The following is a 25,634-nucleotide window of genomic DNA, read 5'->3' as shown; positions in this document are numbered from 1 at the left end:
ATTAGTTGAGATCTGTAATAAAATTAATGTTTCAAACGATTTTAGCTTTACGGTACAGAAAAGTATTGTATTAATATCTTGTCAGATGTATGAAATACCTTCCAAACACATTCGAACACATGCAATACCAATTAGTTGTCTCCAATTTCAGTTTTTAAAAGGCAGAAAAAATATTGATGTTTAAATTTTACGGATATGACAAAACGTACAGAAATATACTTTCTGCTTATCAATAATTACTGTCAATATTGTAAAGAGGAACATGTTTACAAATCTACTTTCGGTTTCGGTAAGTAGTACTTACCAAGACTACGACTAACTGGCTTTTACTCACATTCTACAAACTTACACTGAATCACTTTAGTTTCAGTTACTTACGAATAAAATGTTACTAATTATGAGAGGCGTGCTATTTTTAAAGGTCGTAATTATATCAAATACACCAGCCGCGTTACTTAATGGTTCGGAAAAATAAAAGTTAAGCCGTGTATTAAACATGCTTACGAGAAACCGAAAGTAGATTTGTAAACATGTTCCTCTTTACAATATTGGCAATAATTATTGGTTTAGTTGTCTATGTCATTTGTGGAAAGGAAAAAGAAGTGTATACAAGTGTTTCAGAGTTATCCTGGTTTAAACTTGTGATAAAAGTTGTTTACAAACTTGTAAAATATCGTAAACAAGGCGTTTTACAGTTGGACAAAAGTTTAGTATACGTAGCTGGGACTGGGAATGCGGACTGTACACTAGAAATATCAGCACGGAATCATACGATCACAGTTCAAGGAATCAGGTACGTTCTATATACATACATCTGATTATTTACATAAAACTAATTATTGATGTTACATTGGTTGGAATGTCAATCATGTGCGAATATTTTATCCGTTTTTACGTTATCGCTAGACACAAGTTAAGTACATGTAAACATGTAATATTTAGTTATCAGATGATACGTATGGCTTAATACTTAAAGTAAGCTTATTCATTGGTTCACATATAATATGAGTTACCGATAAATGATATTAAACGAGTAAATTTCTTTTCTTGTAAGTATAAATGTATCTAAGTATCTAGTATATGTTGAGGAAAGAACCTTTCATCGAGTAAACTTTCCGGATTGTGATTTACATGAACTTTTAGAAATGGTGCATTTTGCAATTTCAGTGTATTTAGTAAATGTTGTAGTTATTCTCTTTTCTATACAGAGTCGACGAAGAAAACGTAGCCAAATACAAGTTCCTGTGTGGATACAATGCAAATGATGGCGATATACCACTGTGCTACGCTGAATCCTTATTCATGAAACCGCTGATTGCCCTCATTTCGTCTACGAAGTTCTCTCTGTCACCCATTGGTATATTTCTTCTGCCTTAGATAGCTTATAATGTTCAAATTGCGTGATACGTTTCAGAGATATCTTTACAGCATCTATTGTTTTTCTAATCTGAATATGCAAATTTTATTAGCCTAAACACGATACACATCTCAACATCAAATAGCTTAATTAAAGGTCCCAACATGTAACATATTTTTTCTATTTAGGTCTGATACATATCCGACAGAATATAAAACAGTTTATACCGCTTCAAGAATATATCAAAGCACAGCTTACGCTCGAAGTCTCGGTAAAGCAATATAGGTAGGGAGTCATTTGTTTATTTATTCTTTCTTCGTGCAATTCTTTTGAGATAACTGTGTTTAATTGTATGTAAATCTCAATACATAGACTAGCATCTAGACTGATAATGAAGATATACATTTTTCCTTTTTCGTCTAATTCCATTTCATAGTGACAAAAGCCAGTCTATTCTACTGATTTTCTAAGAAGAATGATGTTGAAATTATCTCATAGGATATAGATGGGCTTAATTCAGTACATTGAATAACAGAAATGTGAAAAAAATACTAGTATCGAAAAACACTCGTGACAATGTCTGTTTATTACAGGCAGTATGATAGGGGTGTTGAGGTTGACATAAATCTCCGAGCGATGGCCTCCAACACCTGTGTATGGGAAGGCATGATGACACTATTATCCAGAGGTCAACGGAGTACGCCAAAGTCAAGACCACCAGGAGGAAATAATGGTTAAACACTAACATTACTTTTCTTAAACGTACATACGCGTCCAATAAGTACTTCATACTTTAACATTAGATATAGCGGTGTCCTGAAGTAGACAAATGCTGAAGTAGACAAAACTGAAGTTTGTAAGACCACTAGTTTGATTTGCGAACATTTTTGTCCTTTCGAAACAGGTTATTTAGCTCGCCTGAACACAAAGTGCTCGTCACCCACTGACCCGCCGTGCTTTGTTCGTCCGTCGTCAACAGTTGTTGCTCCCAATGACATCTTCAAAACTAATCTTAGTATCAGCCAGTCCCCTGAGCGGTCCTTTTTTTCTATGAAATCCATTCCGTGTAGAACTCTGCTTGCCGAGGAAACGGAATTAGTAAACAAAATTTCCATGTTAGAACATTCTTGTTTAATTTCAAAATATTTCAGCAGAACTGTTTCTAGGGTGACACTCTGCCAAGACTGTCAAAATATTCTGATTCGTCAGAATTATGACCAAGATGTAGCGTTGTTATTTTTCGCTTTACGTATAATACGGTAGCAATAAAGATAATGTCTACCTGTTAAAATAATTCCCATGGTAGTCAGAGCTAAACATTTCTCTAAACGTCATTTTCTCCTAACCAAAACGTCTAGTTTTAATTTTTTCACAGAAATGTTTCTAAAGTTACTACTATATAATTTTTCAAGCCATCTTTATTCATAAAAAGGAAATTTCCACTATTTTCCTGAACCTGTAGGCCTGTTTGTGATGGCGTTTGTCAGAAATGCTTAATGTATGACTGTCTGCCTAATTCTTGCAGTTCTGAGCTAGAAACTCGGGTGAGGGAATTATTTTTGTTCGTTTGGATTCTATTTCATAATTTGAGACAACATAGAAAATTATGAAAAGTAGTCCCCAAGGAAGGACGATTGTTTCACAGTAATCATGAAAACACTTACCTTACTGAACGACAAGACGTGCTTGAATTCAATCGTATAACACGTACCCTACTTGTTGGGGGAACTCACCATGTATTAAAACACGTAAATCATAGGTTAACAGTTTATCATATTACACTTTAAAAATAAATTTAACCCTTTATGTGGTTTAAGTGAAATCAAGTTTAGAATATAAAGTTAGTATTAGTGATAAATTATACTTTACGTATTCGATAGGTACCTACGAATTCGAAGATGATCTTGATGTTCCGGGAAATTGTGGTGTAGACTACGCCAAACTGACAGGGGATTGGAATCCACACCATCTATATACATGGAGTGCATGGCTGCTAGGATACAAAAAACCTATAGCACACGGGATGTGGACATTGTCTAGAACCATTGCTGAACTTCAACGTCGTAAGTTTTATTATCATTTTAGTGAAAAATAGAAAACAATTTCTCTGTGATGTTGCCTAGCAATAAGAAAAGCAGAAAAAAACAATATCCAGACATTGAAGTTTCTTCTATGTAGCTGAAGCCAATCTTAATATGTTATTTTACTTTCGAGAATCAGTGTAGGTCTGGCACTCTGTAGATCGCTGAGTCAAAAAATGCTGATCAACAGCAAATTTATTTGTAATGTCAGCATATTTTAAGAAATGTTTAACACTGTCCTGTTTATGGCATCAATGTTGCATCCATGCTTGCGATATAAACGTTTTCATGTTACTTATATAAATATGAAGTTGCCCCAGCGGATATGATTATGATGTAAATGGTTTTAAGCTTGATTGCGATATGAACAGTTTCACCCCAGGTGTATTAATATCAAGTTTAAGCATTGACTGCGATATGAACGCTATCATCTAACGAAAACGAATATCAAGCATAGGCGCTGCTTGTGACATAAACGTTTTCAAGTAAAGAATTTCACATTCTAATATGCTTTAAACACTCTTACACTACAATGACGTCACGTTAACGTGCGATGACGTCAGTGTTTTTGTTGCGACCAAGAAAGAGCGCTACAATATAATGAATATTTTATCTACTGTTTTAGTTTAAGGGCATATTAGAATCGAAATAATTATAGCAAAAACCGTGTTTTAACACTATTTATATATACTCGGGCAGTAATACGTCGTGCAAATTCACTCGGGCTGCGCCCTCATGAAATTATTACACCTGACGTATAACCGCCCATCGTGCATAAATAGTGTTAAAACACTCTTTTGCTATAAATTATTTCTTAAATACAAAAATAAACTGCTGAAGCTGGTTGTCATGCTAAGAATATAGATATAAAGCGCAGGCGCTGGTTGCGACATAAACGCTTTCATGATAAGAATACAAATATAAAGCGCAGGCGCTCTATATCATCTTATGAATATGAATATCAAGCTCAGGCGCTGATTTCAATATGAAAGTTTTCATTCTAGGAACAAAAATATCAAGCATAGGCGCTTACTGCGAAATTAACGCATAAATATCAAGGTCAGGCGCGGATTGGGATATGGACGCTTTCATGCTAGGAATATTTATATCAGAAATAGGCACTGATTGCGGTATGAACACTGACTATGACTTTCAAGCTTGGGAGCTGGCTGCGACATAACCGCTTTCACTATAGGAATATATATATCGGCCTTATATGATCGATTTCTTGCTGCGAATTTGAATATAAACTTATATTAGGCGCTGATTGCGAAATGATTACTTTCGTGCTAGGTAATTTTCACCATCCTAGGTTTATATTCATGCTTCGAATTTCAAATTTATCTGTTCAAAATGATCGGCGATATATGACCATTTTGTGTCGATTCGCCGGAAAACCCAACTCACTCACTTTTCAAAATGCAATACTTATTCTGATTAAACAACCACTCCAATCAGCATATCATGATATGTTCATAGAATTGAAACACTACTCTAAGCATTCTGGTATTAATCCAAGTGCGGGAAACTGTACTGTCTGAAACCGGCGTCCGATATGTAAAAAAGTGAAACACTCATAAACATAATGGACTGTCAATTACCTCCAGAGCGCATGTTATTTATTCACCGGTCTGTTAAAAGCCTTTACCTGTTCTAACATAAAAGTTCTATTTATATACAAAACCTCTCTTTTCTAACAGGTGCTCAAATAGATTTTCTGTCAGTTTAGTATTGATAACAAATGATAATATATCGGTTCAATTACAAAATCTTGACACATCTCGATAATTCAGACAGAGCTTCAATACAGGAAGCTGATTGCAGGAAATATTTTATTCTAAAAACAAGGCTGTCACGCGACGCGCAATAGAATTTACTAAACACTAGTCTGTTTCGAATACAGTCACCTTATAAAACATAGATATTGAGAAATTTTAAAGAATGTATCTTGTTTCCTAATGTTATTTGTTTGTTTGTTTGTTATGGATTTAACGCCGTTTTTCAACAGTATTTCAGTTACGTAACGGCGGGCAGTTAGCCTAACCAGTGTTCCTGGATTCTGTACCAGTACAAACCCGTTCTCCGCAAGTAACTGCCAACTTCCCCACATGAATCGGAGGTGTAGGACGAATATCTTTAAATGCCGTATAGACATAGAGACCAATTTTAAAATGAATATATACAGTTATCTTAGAGCGGAATATTATTCACTCTAATGAGTTTGTTTCTGGTCCTGTAAGTTCTGTAGTTAAATCAAAAGACTAATTACGTTAGATCTGTGTACGGGGCACTGCGTCTAAAATCATCATGATTTATTAAATGATTTGTTTGAGAAGTAATATATCCCAAACTGTGTTTTGTCATTACATAAAAGCATTGTTTGGAGTTTAAATGAGAAGGAATTATATCACATGAGCGCAGCCTTCGGGATATATAAGAATACGCATCTAAACGACAATGCTTTTGTTCAAGAGCAAATCACTGTAAGAGATATATTATTCCGGTCCTAACATGTTATCAAGGATTAGTATGTATATTGTTGACGACATCTTGTTTTCCGCAGCGCACCGCTATGCCATTTGACGCAATGATGTAATAATTGTTACGTCAGAAAAATGAATTGTTGCATAATGACACACAATTTTCAGCAACAAATCGGGTCGAATTAGAATCGCCGTTTTTCAACTGTACCAAAGTTATATCACAGAAGGCTATGAACCAAATCTGTGTTCCTGGATTATGTATTACTTCTAGCCTGTTCTCCGCAAGTACCTGCCATATTTTCCACATGAATCAGAGATGGGGATGAATGATTTAAGACACACTGTTCTCCATCAAATCGTCTCGATGAACATAAGAATTGCTTGGACCCCACAATCGTAGATCTGCGGTAGATCTTCATTCTTCCTATTGAGCTATGCGAACGGGCTAATTTTCAAAAAAAAATAATACACAGATTGACATGAAATCAGCCGCGCCATGAGAAAACCAACATAGTGGGTTCGCTTTCAAAGCCTATTGCAATTAGAGAAACTGTTAACGAACAGCATGGATCCTGACCAGACTGCGTGGATGCGCAGGCTGGTCTGGATACATGCTGGTCGCAAAGCCACTATGTTGGTTTTCCCATGGCATGGCTCAAATTAAGTTAAACGTGCTAGATCTAGAAATCTGAACAGAAACAACGATTTCTTCCGTGATTAGTTTAAAGCTGTATTTCTCTACCCTTTATAACTTATCTGTTCAACATATTTGTGCCCCCACACGCCCGCAGTTTTTCCGTCCGTGACATATATCTCAAAATGTATTTGACCCAGGATTATGAGACATTACAGGAATATTATTCAGCATGACTGTGAGGTTTTGGGCCTGTTGTTTTGTTAGAGATATCACTAAGCCAGACCAGAGTTATGGCCCTTTACTTAGTCAAAGTATGCATAATAGGGCATAAAAGTTTGTGTTGCACATATCTGAAAACGTATTTGACCTAGAATCATGAAACATGATATGAATATTATTCAGCATGTGAAGTTGTGCACCTGGTATTTTGTTCCTGAACTCTATTAGTCAGGCCAGAATTATGCCCCTTGTCAAATATATATGCATAAAGGGCATACAAGCTCGTGTCGCATGTATTTGAAAAGATATTTTACTTAGAGTAAAAAAACATCAGGGGATTGTTACATAACATTTTGAAGTTGCGCACCTGGTGTTCTGTTTAGGATCTTACACAACCAGATCACAGTTATGGTCCTTAGCATAGTGAAAAATACACATAATTGCTCAAAAGTTTGTGTTTCATATGTCTTAAAAATGTGTCACCTGGGGTCATGAAACCATGTAGGGATATTATCCAGCATGTGAATTGTTGCACCTATCTTCTTTTTTTTTATTTCACATTGCAAATCCAGTTATGGCCTTTGGCTTAGTCAAAAAACAAAAGTTTGTGTCCCACCGTTCTTGGCCTAGTGCCATAAAATACTAGGATTAATATATGAGCCGTGCCATGAGAAAACCAACATAGTGGCTTTGCGACCAGCATGGATCCAGACCAGCCTGCGCATCCGCGCAGTCTGGTCAGGCTCCATGCTGTTCGCTAACAGTTTCTCCAATTCCAATTGGCTTTAAAAGCGAAGAGCATGGAGCCTGGCCAGACTGCGCGGATGCGCAGGCTGGTCTGGATCCATGCTGGTCGTACACCCACTATGTTGGTTTTCTCATGGCACGGCTCAATTATAGCATGTGAAGTTGTGAACCTGGTTTTCTCTTTGGGATTTCACTCAGCTAGGCCAGAGTTTGTGAAAGATAGTTCACCTAGAGTAGCTAGGCCAGAGTTTGTGAAAGATAGTTCATCTAGAGTTGCTAGGCCAGAGTTTGTGAAAGATAGTTCACCTAGAGTAGCTAGGCCAGAGTTTGTGAAAGATAGTTCACCTAGAGTAGCTAGGCCAGAGTTTGTGAAAGATAGTTCACCTAGAGTAGCTAGGCCAGAGTTTGTGAAAGATAGTTCACCTAGAGTAGCTAGGCCAGAGTTTGTGAAAGATAGTTCACCTAGAGCAGCTAGGCCAGAGTTTGTGAAAGATAGTTCACCTAGAGCAGCTAGGCCAGAGTTTGTGAAAGATAGTTCACCTAGAGCAGCTAGGCCAGAGTTTGTGAAAGATAGTTCACCTAGAGTAGCTAGGCCAGAGTTTGTGAAAGATAGTTCACCTAGAGTAGCTAGGCCAGAGTTTGTGAAAGATAGTTCACCTAGAGTAGCTAGGCCAGAGTTTGTGAAAGATAGTTCACCTAGAGTAATGAAACCATGTACAGTCACAAGAGTTGGGGTGTGTGTCGTGTGGGGGGGGGGGGGGGGGGGGGGCACCAGAACACTATAGACACATGTCTAGTTTATTTTGAAATGTTGGGAAACTGAAACTTTATTACAAAATACTGCTGTGTATATTTAGACTGCATGGTGTTTTAATGACTGTTGTTTTCATTACAGGCTATGAGATGACACTGGATGGGCAATACGAGCTTTCGTGTGCATTTAAGAGACCACTTTTTATGCCAGGCAAAGCAGTAATGAAATATGACGACCCCATGCTTGCAGATAATTCAGTATGTAAGATATTGGTGGAGGAAAGAGATACCAGCATTCCGCATCTAACCGCTTCTCTGAGAAAGTTGTACTAGCTTTAGCAGAAAATACTCTCTTCATTAAAGGATTGACTTGTCAGAAGGAAAGTATGCAGGATGTTATCAACATAGTGACTTCTCTCTTAATTCAGGAATTTGACATGTTTGTAAATAAAGATTTCGTGTTTTTGCGGTGTTAAATGGACTCAATCAGACAGTTGCTGACAGCAAATGAGTAATACATTTTGTCTGTTTGTTGAATACACACAATACATTCCCATTATATATGTATATACGCTTTTCGGAGTAAAAAAACGGAAGATGTATTTGAAAGACATTTATATTCATTTGGTTATTTATGATGTTTTTTTCTACTTTTTCACTTTTACCATCTCGGCAAAGACCATATCAACGGTTTAAAAGAGAAGGGACATAACTTTATATAAAATCTTAATAGCCTCAGGAGTTATCTCCTGTGTTTTCTAGCTTGTTGGAAAAACGTACCTGAAGTATCGAAAGTCGGACAAAACGGAAACGGTGATCCATCGAAATAGATACAGCTCAGACTTGCGGAAACAAACTTTTCTCACCGCCATTATTTACGTCTGGTCTCATGTGGGTAATACAGAACAGCATTTCATCGCATCACATTTTCAGTCTGTAAACTTGGTTGTTTTAATGATAACAACGAGTACATTATTGGTTTCAGGAACTTAATTTTAAGGCGAAAATGACCCAAATTGTACATGAGATCTGACCTAAAACATATACATAATTTTAAAGCATGTGACCATTTTCTCAACCTCTTTACGCAAATCCAAGGTGATCGATGACTGTTCCAGTTTTGACCACCCTCCGTACCTTACGTAAGTATTTTAGTCCCGGCCGTCTCTGTGGAGTCCGCAAATCCCAATCATATATTCATTAATTATACACAAAAATAATCTTTTGCGGCAATCCTTAAATATAAATCATAAATAACCACTTGAATGTAAATTCCCATTAAATCCGTTTACTCATTTTACGCAGAAAATCGACCAGGCAAAAGTGGCTCTAGTCACTGTAGAAGATGTGATCAGCTATTTCATAATGTGATATTCATTTCTTCAAAGCCGCTAATTTGAGGGATAACTCATGAATGGAATGCATGGTTACACATTTCAGTCTCGTATAGATTTGTGAATTTTGTTTAAAACAACTTGCCTTTAAACATGAAACAACTTTATCAGTATTCGTCGTGTGGATTCAATTTAAGCCGAAATCAAATTAGCGAATTATAGTTTGAAAACAGAATTAAATTTATCATTTCTTTTCTTTGTTCAGACCGTATTTAATGTATGGAATTCAATTCCTGATTCACTTTATTCACAAACATAATATGATAATTATTTTCTGTTGTCTGTACTAATCGCTGACTAATTTGTTAAAAGCATCCGTTTTCTTTGGTATGACGCGACCATGGAGCAAACCCCTGGCCTCCTGCACTCGAAACAGGCACTCTGTTCAACTTGCATGTACATGAAAAATATAATTTATTTTGTAAGCAGTGCATTCATTTTTGATTGCATTTATTTGAATAAATCGAATAATCGTATTTTGTCATATGGTATATGCTTATCATCTACTTGGTTCATTGTTTTAATATCATGTATTACTGTTTGAAAATTTTTTAAGCTCATAATGCTGCAATTTTGAATAGGTGAATTCACCTTTAACAAAATTTAATATCGATTATTTCTGTAAAAAAGAACTTTAATAATGTTTACTAATCTTTGACTAACCGTTTGGCTTTGTTTTTTTGTTTGTTTTTTTTTTTGTTTGTTTTTTTGGGGTACTTTTTACATTGACTTACTGGTTACGAAGTAGAGGTAAGAAAACTTCATCATCACATGATATCAGTTCCAATTCCAGCTACTCGCGTATCGGATGAACGATTTCACAATATTTGATTTTCTCCCTTTGTATAACGAGCTCTTGAGTATTGGGAACGGACTAAAATACTGAAAAACCGGTATAGATTACCTCCATTTAAATGAGAATGGATAAACACATACCTTGTTTACGTGCTTTGTTTCTTATTTTTGATATCAGAAACATACACAATCTAATAGCCATTTTAAATAATTCAGTTTGTTTTTCTGTAATAGAGATCCACTTAAGCCGATGCAAGGATTGAGAGGTGTTGCACATGCCATTGTCTCTCAAACCAAGTCTGCTATTGTGTTGCTTAGTTGTGTTCTGTGCTTCCAAAGGATCTTTTTACAGATTTTACTTGCATCAGTATGTCCATGTATATTTTGTTAAAGGTTAAAATACGTATTATTTCTTTTAATTCTCCATACCATGAAGAGACGAATAAGATACATGATACGTATATACAAATCACAGACAATATATAAATGTATAAAACACGCAACTGTGATGGAATCATTCCTGAAATCAATATTTTATCAATTTTTAGTAAAATTAAAAAAAATCGATAAAATTGAAATTATTTTATTATAATAAGATCAACGTAAAATGAAAAATCGGAAATTGTTTTCTTGCAGTAGAGTTGCATTAACGTTATTCATTAAATACGAACGGCGCCGATATTCCGTTAACCTAATGTATTTCATGTTTAGTCCAAAATTAACACTTGCTGATTTCCATAATTCATAATTTTATGAATTAATTAGATGCATTACTACATGAAGTATATAAGTACTATCAATAAAGCCACTTATTACCTGCTTAGTTTCACCATACCCGCATAAAAGTAAACAGAAATGAAAGTGACAAATATTGTTAATCCATTATGTAAACGTAAACGTACGATAATAGATTTATTGATGAATTTGATACAGTTTTATTATAACGTTAAAAAAAGATGGAAAAGACAGTGTTTTTATTTTGGACATGCGTTATGAGGTTTTGCGTATTTTATTTATGCAGTTGTAAGTGTTTTATCTATGTCTTTTGGTCTATAACATTGTATCATATATTTTCTTAAATTCTTCTAATAGTTGTTGACGTGATTTAGACACAGTATTGTTATATTTTCTGATCCTTTAGGATCATGGAGTCCATTCAGTTTTACTGTAAAAGAATTGAGCCGCGGCATGAGAATACCAACATAGTGGCTTTGCGACCAGCATGGATCCAGAACCACCTGCGCTTTCCGCAGCCGTTGCTGGTCTGGACCATTGCTGTCGCTTGAGCTAGGCATTGAGAAACCGTTAGCGCAAAGCATGGATCCTGACCAACTGCGCGGCTCAATTCTATTTTAATCGGTGCTAGGGAACGTGAGGGGTGTTGTACATTTCGTTACCTCTCATGAACAGACTCAAACCGAGACTGCTTTTATTTTGCTTGGTTGTGTTCTGTGCTTCCAGATGACGTTCCAACAGATTATATTATTTTAAATGTACGGGCCGTTAATATCAGCCTTTTTTTTGTTAATTCAAAATCAAGTTTTTTAGAAATTAATTTGAATAATTTCTCATTGGTTATATTACCTAAATTTAAACGTATGATATTAAGAAACACACGGAATTCCGCTAGTATACTTGAACCGTTAGTGAAGCTGATTGATACATTCTAATATGAAATAAAGCACTGCCTCGATTGAGAATCGATCCGACTTAACTCATCCCAGAAAGTTGGAAAAGAACTGTCTAATGACAGCATCGATTCCGTATCATTTTAAAGGTATATTTTGGATTAAAAAAACAACACTGCCTCAAAGCGAGCTCAAAATAATCGGATTTAGCTAAAATAGTATCATTTATTTGTCACAAAGAAACTATTCACTAGTCACAAGAATTCAGGAGAACCTATTCACTTGAAAAGTCTACATTTAGTGTCACCATGCCTATAACAGTGAATACCATACGTTGCAAAATTTATGGGAGCCGGTGTCACGGTGACGTCATTACCGCGTTCCCGTTTCTTCCTGCTTATTTATGACATTTTTTTCCATTTTCTGGTCGATGCTTGATCTTTTAAATGCAAATATTTTTACAAACAACTTGAAATCATTCTTTCATTATTGTTGAGTGATGAATAATTTTTAGCAATTGAATGAAGTTCTGTATTCACTCCGGAAAAAAGTACTTCCTGTGAGCACCAGTCCGCTAGGGTGCGCTTTTTTAAAACTTCCGACGAAACTTTTCAAATCCATCACCAAGTGTGGAAGTATACTTGCGTTACCGTAAAGCTCGATTCTCGAGCAGGCCCTTCGGGCCTGCTCTTCGAGCTCGCTATTAAGGTAGTTCTGCACGTTTGAAAAACCGGAAGTGATGGCATAACGTCATTTATCCGGAAAACGTAGAATAAAGCCTGATTCGGCGTACGGAAATGAGAATCAATTTATGAATTAATCGAAAATGTGAGTAAATTTGTTATAATGGCACTGTTGCTATATTTCTAAAGTCAAATATGATATTAAAAATATGACACGTTAAAAAATCAAAATAATTTCTTAAAATTAACGTGAAATGCCCGGTTCCCTTTAATCATGGTAAAATATCTCAAAAGTAAGCACACGGACCTATACATTTTATTTCACCAAATTATAGGCCATGTGTTTATTTACAATTGTGAGAAGTTTCATCAAAATATACATTGTAGAAAAAATTCTATTCGCGAAAATGTTATGAAAGTTATGATTTTCCCATAGACTCCCATTATGAAATATTGCGTGAGGTCCAATTTTTTCAAACCAGCCTAGCAAAAAATCAAGCACACGACCCTATCTTTTTTATTTGCTGAATTTTCTAGGTATATTTTGAAGTTTTGAAAAATTGGAGTTTAATCAAATTCTACATTGTAGAAAAAATTTTGATCCAAACGTGCAGAACTACCTTAACGCCGATAATTAGCTCAGATCAGGAGTTGTCTTTTTTTTTTTTGTCTGAAGGAAGATAATTTCACGGGGGCGAAATAGAACATGCATCGCTAATAATCGCAAAGTTATAAGTGATAAAAATACAATTGAAACTCGATATTTCAAACTCGCTTATCTCCAAATTCGCGAGGATATTTTCAAGACCGGTCCCGAAAACACGCACACAAAATGTCATTTTAAGTTCAATTTCGGTTATCTCGAAGTAGAAATCTCGATCCTTTGGAATTCGAGATACCGAGTTTCAAATATAAATGAGCCGTGCTATGAGAAAACCAGCATAGTGGCTTTGCGACCAGCATGGATCCAGACCAGCCTGCGCATCCGCAGGCTGGTCTGGATCAATGCTGGTCGCAAAGCCACTATGTTGGTTTTCTCATGGCACGGCTCAAATCATGTTCCTGCTTTCTTGTACTCTTTAACAAACGTCTTTTGTAACACCTGATAATTTGCCAATAACTTTAAAAAGGTATTGAAATAAAACGTTGTAAATTTTGTCACAGTTTGAAATTTGCAGTTCATTTTATGTCCTTGTTCCATTTTTAATGCAGAATTTCACATCTAAAGTGTTCTTATTACAGTACAAGGACACGGAGGTGAAGGTATTGTCTTTTATCATAAACATGGTTATTCATCAGACAAAAAATGTGATTTCTTCTTAAATATGATATGACAACGATGTTGGGGGTTTTTTTTGTTGTTTTTTTTTTTTTTTGGCATCATTTTCTTTTCTCATAGATTTATGAATTCTAGATATTGATCAGTATCATGAGTATGTTTTAATTACATGTTTTTTTTTCAGTGTTAATTATCAAAATATTATAGTTAAATATATCTGGTATTTTCACAGTGAAAAATATCAAATATATTTTTTACTGGTGAAAAACTATGAAATGGGTAAATTAAGTCAAGACATGGAACAAAAAGTAATTTGTTTGTTTTACATGTAAGATCAAAATATCTTTCGGTCATGAACATCACATCTTACATTTTCACTCTCGTGTCCGGTGTTTACTCGTGAACTTACACTGAAACAAACAAATATTCTCTATATTTGTTACTTTACAAAAGTCTGTTAAATGAATGAAAATGATATAATGTAATGTATGATTTTGTTGATAATATGACACGTAATTACCAATACAAAGATAAAGGTAAATTTTATTTACCGTCGCTTTGTGAAACAATTAATTAACATAAACTCTGTAGAGCTTTTGAGCGACCCTATTTTAAGAACAGTTTAAACCAATTATACCTTACCTCCAGCAATTTGCTGGTACCCATTTACAACTGGGTCGACTGAGGCAATCATGATAAAGTGCCTTGCCCAAGGACACACCGCAATGGGAGTAGCCAGGATTCGAACCAGGGGAGGAAAGCGTCTTAGCCCTTTCGACCAATGTGTCCACGTTGTTTAAAAATAAGATATACTTAATAGGTATTGACACACTAATAGGTTTTGCGCTAGCACATAAATTAAGTTATGTTTTCACGTAACAAACAAGATCTCATTTTTTAAATGAATGGATTAAATCATTTTCTGGTGTTCGTGCGTATATTAACCCGGTCTTTAACGCACATATTTTAAATTAGAGAGTTAAAAGGAATGGTATTTATGTAAAATGTGTGCGTTCAAAGCAGGGATTTCAAATGTACAAACACCAGAAAAAATATTTAATCCTTATATTTCCAAGTGAACACGTTTCTAATATATAAAAACTAAAATCAAAATATGTTTTTATTTTTAACGATTCTGCTGTTCGCATAAAAAATCGAAAACAACGTTTTATCAAATTTTGAATCGAAACAGGTTATATTAACATTTGTTCATCAACTACTTGCATATATTTTGTATCTTCTGATGTTGCCTCGAAATCAAAGTCTTTTCATATGTCTACAAACTGTTCATTTTATGCCTTTTCATGTAAAGTAACATTTGTTCATCAACTACTTGCATATATTTTGTATCTTCTGATGTTGCCTCGAAATCAAAGTCTTTTCATATGTCTACAAACTGTTCATTTTATGCCATTTCATGTAAAGTAACATTTGTTCATCAACTACTTGCATATATTTTGTATCTTCTGATGTTGCCTCGAAATCAAAGTCTTTTCATATGTCTACAAACTGTTCATTTTATGCCATTTCATGTAAAGTAACATTTGTTCATCAACTACTTGCATATATTTTGTATCTTCTGATGTTGCCTCGAAATCAAAGTCTTTTCATATGTCTACAAACTGTTCAAACAGCAATTTATGCCATTACATGTATCCTAGCTGGAAATTACGACATTTGCTACATATAGTTTATGTAAACATAAAATTAACAGGTTTATATGTATTAATACTATTATGCATTAAGTTTGAAACAGTATACACTGAATACATGTAAATGTAAACACAGTATAAATGTGTAATAACACGGAAAATTGGAAGTTTTTACAGAAAATATATGTTACTATGTGACATTTAATTATGAAGGTAGCTCTAAGTACACAGTTAGTTTATACATTTAATAAAGTTGAATATATTTGATGAGAATTTTCAACATTTGGGGTAAGTGTGATATTTTGATATGAGATAGAATATTAATATTTTAGTGAATGATTAGCATTGGAAATCTTTACGAATTATTGAGTTAAATGACTATATTATGTTAATCTGGCTATAGCCAAATAAGTTATCCTCTATAAATAAAGCTCTTCTTCTTATTATTATTATTATTCTTATTGTTGTTGTTGTTGTTATTGTTAACATCCAGTAGTCCTACATTAATTGTAAAGATTTTAACCACAAGATACAATCTATTAATCAAATTATGCTATAAATTATTTTCAGTCACACTTGTACAGTCTGTTATGATACGCAATTCTCCAACAAATGTAACCGTACTACAAGGAAGTGACGCTACATTCTTCTGTAACGTCATTGAACAACGATCAACAGACTATGTGTTTTGGAAGAAGGTAAAGTTGTATTTTTTAAAAGTGACGCCAAATTCTTCTGTAACGCAATTGAACAACGACTAACAGACTATGTGTTTTGGAAGAAGGTAAAGTTATCAAATTTTTCCTTGAAAGAATGCATATATGTTATGATGTATTTTCTTTTCTAATATCATAAACATCGTTCCTGATATCAAAAAACGTCGTTCCTGAATTTTATGTTTCAATATGGGGCATGAGAATGCTTGCGCATAGTCTATCTTAGGTCTTGAGTATGCCTGCTTTGAGAGACATATACAGGTTTTACAAGGAAAATTACAATAATTCGATCCAATGCATCCTTAAACAGATGGTATTAAGTACGGATTAAGGAATAAAAACATTGAAAAACTACAGTTTGTATATTTTAGAATTTTCCAAGAGATATGTTTAAGGAATATTTGTAGGACGGAGCACTGGCAATTTCCATTATTAGATATGTTCCATCTTATGGGGCTGTTTTAGTTCTGCCATAATTATTGGAAGAAAAAGGTCTAGTTTAGTTTGTTGATTTCAAATCTTTCTTATCCTTAAGTATTAATTGCTTGGAATAGTCGAAAGCTTGTGATGGAGATATCCTGTTTTCAATTCTTAGGAAACAGTGAAATCCTCTTATCTTCTAATATTCGCGAATACGTGCTTTACATTTTTTTTTGCTGCCAAACAGTTTGTTAAGTACGTTTGAATTTATCGTAAAAGCTATTAATTAGAAGGTAAGGCATAAAGATGACATAAAAACAACGTTAAGCGGCTTCCTTGCTATAAGGCAGTGATTATAAGCTCCTACATTACAGTGGAAAATATTTGAAATACGCTATAACGTTGTTTTGTCATCCGTAATCCGGGGAAATTCCGTACAACTGTGAACGTTTTTTTTTATAAACGTCTTCAGAGAGCCTACCGTTATAGTAAATTACATAAATATTTTGCAAAATTTTACTTTTGGGTTTAAATTCCAGTTTGTTTAGTTCTGCTCATTGTTTTCTCGTTTAGGGCAAACCCATTATTTTAACTGGGGACCATACGCCGCTTTTCATGGAATTACACGCTAGTGTAGCATTGAAGGTTCCATGTGCACCGCCGTATGAACACCTCTGCGGATGTCTCTAAATAGTTTTTATTTGTACTTTTAGCATGTGTAAATGTTGAGTTCTGCTCAACCCGGGGCGTGGACGGTAGCATGCATTTCCACTACTGTCCATGAACAGGCTCAATCAATCCGAGCCTGCAACATTTTCGTTTTTGTTGTGTTGAGCGACCTGGGGAGTTTCCACTTTTTCTATTTTAGAATTTGATAGTTATTATAGACACGTCTACGATAAGATATATCAAAACCCGAATTTAATGGGGATGTTGTCTACATACTTTGCAAGATTTTGGGTCAAGGCAATTTTCCAACTGTATTTGGTAAAGTTATAAAACGTCTTATTACAATATGAGCCGTGCAATGGGAAAACCAACATAGTGGGTTTGCGACCAGCATGGATCCAGACCAGCCTGCGCATCCGCGCAGTCTGGTCAGGCTCCATGCTGTTCGCTTTTAAAGCCTATTGGAATTGGAGAAACTGTTAGCGAACAGCATGGATCCTGACCAGACTGCGCGGATGCGCAGGCTGGTCTGGATCCATGCTGGTCGCACACCCACTATGTTGGTTTTCCCATGGCACGGCTCAATTATGTTAAAGCCCAGATGTTTTGAGACAATCTGCATGTTATGCGTTCAACCCTTTTACAGCTTAACGCTATGCTGTTCTGTGACAGAGCAGGCGGGACTCTATGACAGGTGGTCTGGTAGTTCTTAAATCCCACAAAGACTGAATTCTTTTGATGTCTATCTTCTTGTATGTTTCCCGTGTTCCTCTTGATCCTCTGTCATCTACAAAGGCAATGAGCACATGCGCGTTTTGAAAAAAACATTAAAACGGACGAATCGTGGAAAGACAGTGTCCGCCCGTCAACATTTTTAGTTTCTGTACTTTTAAATCAGAAAATATCAGTCACAGTTTTGAAACTTTACATGATTACTTAGCACCGCTTTAGGAGGAATTCGTTTGTTTTTTTTGCGTCAATGAGTCAAAAGTCAATGTCATAGAGATCTATTGAATGAAAATTGTTTCCGGACTGTAGTTAAGAAAATTTACGGCTTTCACATCTGAAGCAATATGTCAAATGTCAAGGTCTAATAGACCTAAAGACTGATAATGGTTTCTGGAAGATAAGGCATATGAAATAGCTACCACTTTCTAACTTAACACGATAACTTAGTACCACTAGAGGAAAATCTCTTTTGATTCTGAGGTCAGTGGTTCAAAGGTTAAGCTCACATGGGCCTTCTGGTAATTTCTTTGTTTGTGGGATCTAAAGCACAAACTGAAGTAACTACAGCTTTTACACTTAACATATAGACAAAGTGTTACTTCAGACAAATCCCTAATGTTTTTACTTAGTAGGTCAAATGTTAAGATCACAGTGACCTGGATACTAAAATGCTCTCAGGTTTTTGGATTTTCTGACTTTGGAATCTTTCAAAGGTCAAGGTCACAGAGACCTGACTTAATTTCTGGCATTTTGTTTTGTTTTCGTCCTCTAAGTCAGGAAGAATAATGGCTGCAGTTTTTATCCTAAACGTAATGACTTTCAGTCAGTGTTTTTATATTTTTCTGGGCCTTCAGGATCATAGAGAACAACCATTTTACAGTATTATAATCTTTCGGGCGCGAGGGGCGTAGTACACTTCAATGCCTCTAATGAACAGACTCAATTAAACCGAGTCTGTTATTATGATGCTGCGTTGCGTTCTTTGCTTCCAAAGGTTCTTTTAACAGATTTAATTTGTATCACTTGAGGAGGATCACTATCGCATTTGGGCGTTATAAAACATAAGAGCTACAGCCTTCAAACTTTATATATCGAGTTATTTCCACTAGAGGAAGATATCTTTTGATTAGATGATCAACAGCTTTCTTTTTCTTGTTCGAATTCTGTTGACTGTAGTGCCTTTTTGTGAAACATATTGGTAAATGAAAATAATATGAATATTGCATGTGTTTTTGTTCTAGTACTTTTAAGACCTAAGACTCGTGCTGGTCGTTGAATATATACAACACGAATTTGTCGCGTTTATTCTAATAATGGAGTTAGCTTGCACTTATTATGGAAAGTGCCTTCCAGGCAGAGACAGAATTTATGATTTCGTGCCAAAATAATTTGCTTTTGCACTTTTGTCGTTCTTCTAGACTGCTTACGTTACGTACAAGTTAATGCCCTATCGTTTTATATTGATCAGAATGTAGTTAATTATATATTGGAAGTATCTGTCCAATTGAAGTGTATTGAGCCCAAATTTGCAATGAAAATGACAAATTTCCTGAAAAGGGAAGAAAGAACGTGGTTCTCGGCATGAGCGGGCGTTTTCATTGTTAGGCCGGACTCAGTCAACTATCCACTTCCGTTGGTTTAAATATTATGATAATAAAACTATTCTATATTTTATTATACTCTGAAAATTCTGAATATTAGAAGAATTTAAATCGAAAGTACTATATTGATCAAAGCATGACGGGGTGCCAACACAGCGGCTATACGTCCAGCCACAGTGTACCTTTCTTTTAGATTACAAAAATGTTCGGCCGAGTCTGAAATAATTTCCACAGGGGAACCGGGGTCTTCCTCTACATTAAAACTTGCCATCGCCATACCACTTAAATTGTGCTAGGTTAACTCAAATTTCAACAAAGTAAATTAACATTATTCATACTACCAGCAATTTCGAATGGTCATTGTAAATGGAATAAAAAGAAAGGAAAAAAGAACAACTGCCTAACCTTTGAATGAACTGAACATACTGAGATACATTTTTAACATTATGAATTAAGTCAAGGAAAACATTTAAGGCATCTATTGTAATATACGTTGTATTGTTGTTGTTATCGTATTAATGACACTTATCTAGCTTGAAAATAGCGCTTGGCACAAACCCAAGACATTTAGAGTCTACAATATACAGGAAATTATTTTGACCGCCATTATTAAGTCTACGAGAGTCCATAATTGGACTTCATAACATGAGACGAAGATGATCTCGGAGTAGACATTTAATAACGAACATAAAACTTTATATCCTTGGGCAGGTGACACGTACCGGATTCGTCGAAATACTATCGTATAATGGCAATAGTATAAACGGATCAAAGTATTTAATACAAGGATCGTACTCACTGACCATAAAGCAAGCCGTTTTGGATGACGAGGCGTGGTATGAATGTCAGGCTGGCGTAGATAGGGCAAAGGCGATGTTAACCGTTAATGGTAAGGAAATATAAAAACGTAGTACGCATGACTATTAACGATTACGTCATCATATTTTGCATTATCTAGGAAACAGTTGGTTTTATTTAATGAAATTTTAATGCATCAATGAATATAATTATGCAATGATTCAAGAGTCTGTCTGGTTACTAAACGGGTTTTATTTATCTCCGATTTTATCCTTATGAGTTATAATGAGTATATACAATAACACTCCAGTCGTAAATTTGCTACAGTGAATGTATTTATTATGAAATGATTGACGGCCGTTCACTTATATTCACAGACGCAAATGTATGTGAAGTAAAAGATGATTTGAGGAAACAATGATTATAATCTTAAAAATATAACTATGTACAAATAATAAATGTGGCCGTTGAGGCACAATACCTTGACCATGCAGGTATTGCTCCGCATACGAATAAATATACTTTATGGTAGCAACAGAAGTGTACAGATACTTTATAATATCAAATTGAAATGTTTGGACTAGGAAAAAGTATATTTGCTCTTACCTTTTGCAGTATTGGCATGTGTGCACGATATATTACACCTTAGCATGACCTGTTTTGTATTGAAGTATGTACACAAATGATACGAATAACAGTGTGTTACTGTCTAGTCGTAGTGTCATGCAGTAACTTCATTTTATATTTACTAAGTAATAGTGTGTTGTTTTTCAATAGTGGTTTACTACTGTTTTAGTGATGATGACCAACATGACATTGACCTGGGGAACGGATCCACCATTCACAGGAGAAAATCTAGTAAATCTGACATGTCATGTCATACATAGTAGACCACCGGCAGATGTCACATGGTTCCACGGGCAGACGGAACTAACTGGACTTGCTTCTACTTGTCAAAAGTCTAATGATGTAGATGGTATATGTTTCTTGCAAATACATTTAGATGAAGACAGACTACAACTGTACCTTTTTATATTCAATGTATAAGTATTCACTACGTGGATATTTTAAGGCAATTGTTACATGATAAATACAAATATCTGTTTGTTCTATGAAACCATCTATTATTTTTTCTTTTTACTATTTTACGATAAAGTGATATGTATCTTCTCTTATAGGTTTCGGCGACTCGATAAGCACTCTAACGGTTGTCATAGGACCGGAAGTAGACAATGCTCCCTACAGATGCGTTGCATCACTGCCGAACTCTGACGTTACAAGGACTTTAGTAACGTTTGCTACTAAAGCAGCAGGTTACACATGTAAGGTTTTCAATTATTACGCAACTAGTTTTTAAGTTTCTTAAGTCTTTTGAACACGTTAAATCATTTAAGCACATGTTGTGCCCTGTATTTACCATTACATTTCTATATGACAGTACAGACTTCTCGTTTCAAGGTATTTTATCTTAATTATGTCTCACCCATAGATGGGAGAGACATATTGTTTTTACATTCGCCATCTGTCCCTCCGTCCGTCCGTCCTTCTGTCTGTCCGCATTAAGCTTGTCCGGTTTTCACAGGTCAAACTGCTGACCGGATTTCGACGAAACTTCATAGGAGTGATCAGTATCATGCCTAGTTGTGCATGTCGCCGACACGTTCCGCTTCGCTACACAAAATGGCCGCAAGAGCTAAAAATAGAAAAATCTTGTCCGGCTTTCACAGATCAAACGGTTGGCCGGATTTCGACAAAACTTCACAGGAGTGATTAGTACCAAGCCTAGGGTGCATATCGCTAGTACGTTCCACTTCACTGCACAAAATGGCCACCAGAGCTAAATATAGAAAAATCTTGTCCGGCTTTCACAGGTCAAACTGCTGGACAGATTTCGACGAATTTCACAGGAGTGATCAGTACCAAACCTACTTTTGCATATCGCCAACACTTCCGCTTTGCTGCACATAATGGCCGCCAGAGCCAAAGGTATACATAAGGGGGAGACATTTGTCTTTTTTGTGACAAACACACCTAGTTCAAACCTATTTGCACCTATAGGCAATGCTTATAGTGAAACCTTGGATTTATTTCAAGAAGAAAATAACTAGATTTAGCATTTATGTATAACGAGAACGACATTATCAGTGTCACTAACAACAGTCTTACGAATCTTAAACTGTATTGCTATATTTATATCATGGTATATTTCAGTTACTATAATTACAAATCTTAAATTTTACATTTCAGCTGGATGCCAGAGCTATACATATCGGACACTTACATTGTTTTCACCACTCGCTGTGTTAATTTTATACATGGAACCCACGTGGTGTTAATTTTATACATGGAAAATCAACCTCATTTCTGATACAGTTACGTCATATTTATCAATGAACTATTACAATATATAAAAGTGTCTTGATATCATGTTAGAGCGATAATTTGGTGAGGCAAAATAATTAGTCAGAATGTTTTCATTATAGAAATCAAACATTTCTTTCTATCAGTTTCTATACTGAAGAATATCTACAACTACATATTGTTTTAATGCAATTTATTTGAATACTACAAACTCAATTTGGCAATTAGTGTATGGACGATATAGGCAGACGTAGAAAAAAATTTACCTGTCTTTCAAGCTTCTTATTTTCAAATCACATGAATCGTAAAGTACCCATCATACTCGTCTTTACAACCATATTCAGTTAAATTGTTTCTTAAGACTACATTCATTATCCCCGGTACAACTAAAAGCTCAAGTATTTGCACAAATTATTTTGTCCGCAAAGGAGAAGAGTTCTTTAAGACTATGTGTCTTTCATTCGTGTCCTTTCCTACTTATTTAATTTGTACATGTATTACTGGGAATAAATATGATTAAACTAAGCTAGAAGCCAAACAAGTAATAAAAAAGCGTTCTTGATTACGTTAGTCGTTGTTTACAAGTTCTATATGTTGGCTTCTAATTTCCTTTGATGCTATACAGATGGCGATCGTTGCTCCTTCTTCTCAGTATTATATTTTTGCAGACGACTGTATCTGACGTTGTCAAAACATGTTATTTCTTCATTGTTTTCTTTAGTAAAAGGCTTTCTTATTTCGATGACATTATTCGTGTCAATTTAGTTGCAACCAATCTATATTCTAATATTCATTGGATACCTTTCTTTCCATCAGATCTGCAGTTCATAAAATGTAATACCTGAAGATCAATTTCCCTGATCACAAATAAAATATTCTTTGATAAGCTGAAACTGCATACACAAACAGACAAGAAAGATTTATTGTTTTCAAAAAAAATACCAAAAACAAAAGCAAAGCTGTCATTAAAGTCAAAACCAAGCTTTTGTTGTAAAAAGTAAATAAATGTATTCCAATTTAAATAAAGTTAGCTAAGCAATTATTAAGCAATGCCAAAGTATGTTCTTCCATAGGTCTCACATAGTTCCGTTTGATTCTGCAATGGTTATTTTATTATATCTAATGATATATAGCAGTGCTGGTACTGATGATAAACCCGAACAGAAAATGAGGTTTTTTACCTGTAACTGTTTTATTTCTGTAAATTGAAATCAATGGTCGGTATCAAAATAAAGCTTAACCTTTGCTGAAAACTTTACATAATTCAAATTTATATTTAGTAAGCAAACTATACGAAGTGAAGGCCTGAAAGGGGTATGTTAAAAGGGGACTTCATGAACGTTGACTGATGATAAATTCGAACCCTTTGTCATTTACAAAAATTTCTTGGTATTATTATATTTAAACTTTCCCCAATAAAGCTGCAACAGTCATTCCTGATCAAGTAATGAAAAGTTAACAAATGTCAGGCCTTCATGTTTCGACAGTTAGCATGCGCAAAAAACACCCTCTTCCCCAGTAATTTTGGATAAATTTTTTTAATACAAATTTATGTAAGTCATTTATTTAAACAGAATATTTACCAATTTTGTTTTTGTTTACACCAGTTGGTGTTGTAAGTGGAAACTATTAGATGGTGTGTTCAGTTTTATAAATAACCGATTGCAATCAAATATTTCCAAGGTGTTCGACTTTATCATCTGTCTGGGTTTATCATCAGTACCAGTATAACTTGGTAAAAGTAAGTTCGAAAGGCTCTTAGCGTATTAAAAACAGATGGTAATCTTAATTTGTTTCTCAAATATTAAATTGGTAAACTGAATACGCAAGCAATTATTAATAGACAATACCAAATATGTTCGACAATGTCTGTCACATAGGTAGATTTGATTCTATAACACAGTGGCATGTTTATCTTGATTAAATGTTTGCACGTTTGCAATGATTTATTTACAATATAATATTTCATTTTCTACTGTTATATATTTTTATAAATATGTTCTTGCTTTCACTTTTGATTTTTGAATACTACTTCGAGAGCGTTAAAGCTATGAAATTAAAATGATTTTATCGAAACACATTTTGATAAAGCTAAATAACTGCATATATTTTGAGACATGGATACTGCCTTTAAATGAATGAACGAGATAATCTATCAACGAGAAATCCTACAACTGCAGATCCTACAACGAGATCTACTACAACGTCAGTTCCTGAAACGATATATCTTACAACGACAGTTCCTGCAATGAAATATCCTACAACGAGTTAAGTAATCTTTAGTAGTAAATATTTCCTGTCGTAGGCTGTCGAAACCTAGTGGTTAACATGGAGTCTAAATGGAATATTTTCTTGTGAAAATTTAAGGTCACGTGTAAACAAATCACAAGGCTTGTTTAACAATAGAGCATTTTCATGAAAAATAAAAAAAAAGAACAAATCACTGCCGGACTATGGTTAAGCGAGTTCAAGAGCAAAAAAAGTCCCCAAAAGTGACGGTCAGCAGGAACATTTGTTGAAGTTGTATAATAGTTCTTTCATACTATGTAGGTGGCATCAAAGCGCTAAATGTTAAGAATTACCCAATACCGGAATCATTACATTATGGGCATATGGAAATTGAGTTAGTTTC

At 34.9% G+C, this 25,634-nt stretch overlaps 2 protein-coding genes across 2 annotated transcripts; both read left to right on the top strand.

The window, feature by feature from the left end:
- Positions 1 to 475: 475 nt before the first annotated feature.
- Positions 476 to 10,334, top strand: LOC123523996 (3-hydroxyacyl-thioester dehydratase X-like). The gene is made up of 6 exons (XM_045301848.2): positions 476 to 793; positions 1,209 to 1,357; positions 1,546 to 1,642; positions 1,951 to 2,090; positions 3,238 to 3,420; positions 8,420 to 10,334. Exons 1-6 carry the CDS (start codon positions 531 to 533, stop codon positions 8,608 to 8,610), a joined length of 1,023 nt encoding a protein of 340 aa, XP_045157783.2. The 5' UTR covers positions 476 to 530; the 3' UTR covers positions 8,611 to 10,334.
- A 5,883-nt stretch (positions 10,335 to 16,217) lies between these two features.
- On the top strand, positions 16,218 to 24,088 carry LOC123523347 (cell adhesion molecule 2-like). The gene is made up of 5 exons (XM_045301032.2): positions 16,218 to 16,406; positions 20,555 to 20,732; positions 21,438 to 21,617; positions 21,820 to 21,963; positions 22,889 to 24,088. The coding sequence occupies exons 1-5, from the start codon at positions 16,299 to 16,301 to the stop codon at positions 22,975 to 22,977; spliced, it is 699 nt and encodes a 232-aa protein (XP_045156967.2). The 5' UTR covers positions 16,218 to 16,298; the 3' UTR covers positions 22,978 to 24,088.
- The last annotated feature ends 1,546 nt before the right edge of the window (positions 24,089 to 25,634 follow it).

Source organism: Mercenaria mercenaria, chromosome 3, assembly GCF_021730395.1.
Source record: "Mercenaria mercenaria strain notata chromosome 3, MADL_Memer_1, whole genome shotgun sequence".
In the NCBI taxonomy this organism is placed as follows: domain Eukaryota; kingdom Metazoa; phylum Mollusca; class Bivalvia; order Venerida; family Veneridae; genus Mercenaria; species Mercenaria mercenaria.
The sequence above is the reverse complement of the archived record's forward strand: the minus strand, read 5'-3'. Positions and strand labels throughout refer to the sequence as shown.

What these genes read in the sequence shown, in the direction of transcription:
- LOC123523347 (XM_045301032.2), top strand. Translation starts at nt 16,299, where the DNA reads ATGATACGCAATTCTCCAACAAATGTAACCGTACTACAAGGAAGTGAC. An exon ending in GGCGATGTTAACCGTTAATG is followed by an intron (nt 20,733 to 21,437) that starts GTAAGGAAATAT and finishes CTACTGTTTTAG; the next exon opens with TGATGATGACCAACATGACA. An exon ending in AAAGTCTAATGATGTAGATG is followed by an intron (nt 21,618 to 21,819) that starts GTATATGTTTCT and finishes CTTCTCTTATAG; the next exon opens with GTTTCGGCGACTCGATAAGC.
- LOC123523996 (XM_045301848.2), top strand. Translation starts at nt 531, where the DNA reads ATGTTCCTCTTTACAATATTGGCAATAATTATTGGTTTAGTTGTCTAT. An exon ending in GTTCTCTCTGTCACCCATTG is followed by an intron (nt 1,358 to 1,545) that starts GTATATTTCTTC and finishes TTTTCTATTTAG; the next exon opens with GTCTGATACATATCCGACAG. An exon ending in GTCTCGGTAAAGCAATATAG is followed by an intron (nt 1,643 to 1,950) that starts GTAGGGAGTCAT and finishes TGTTTATTACAG; the next exon opens with GCAGTATGATAGGGGTGTTG.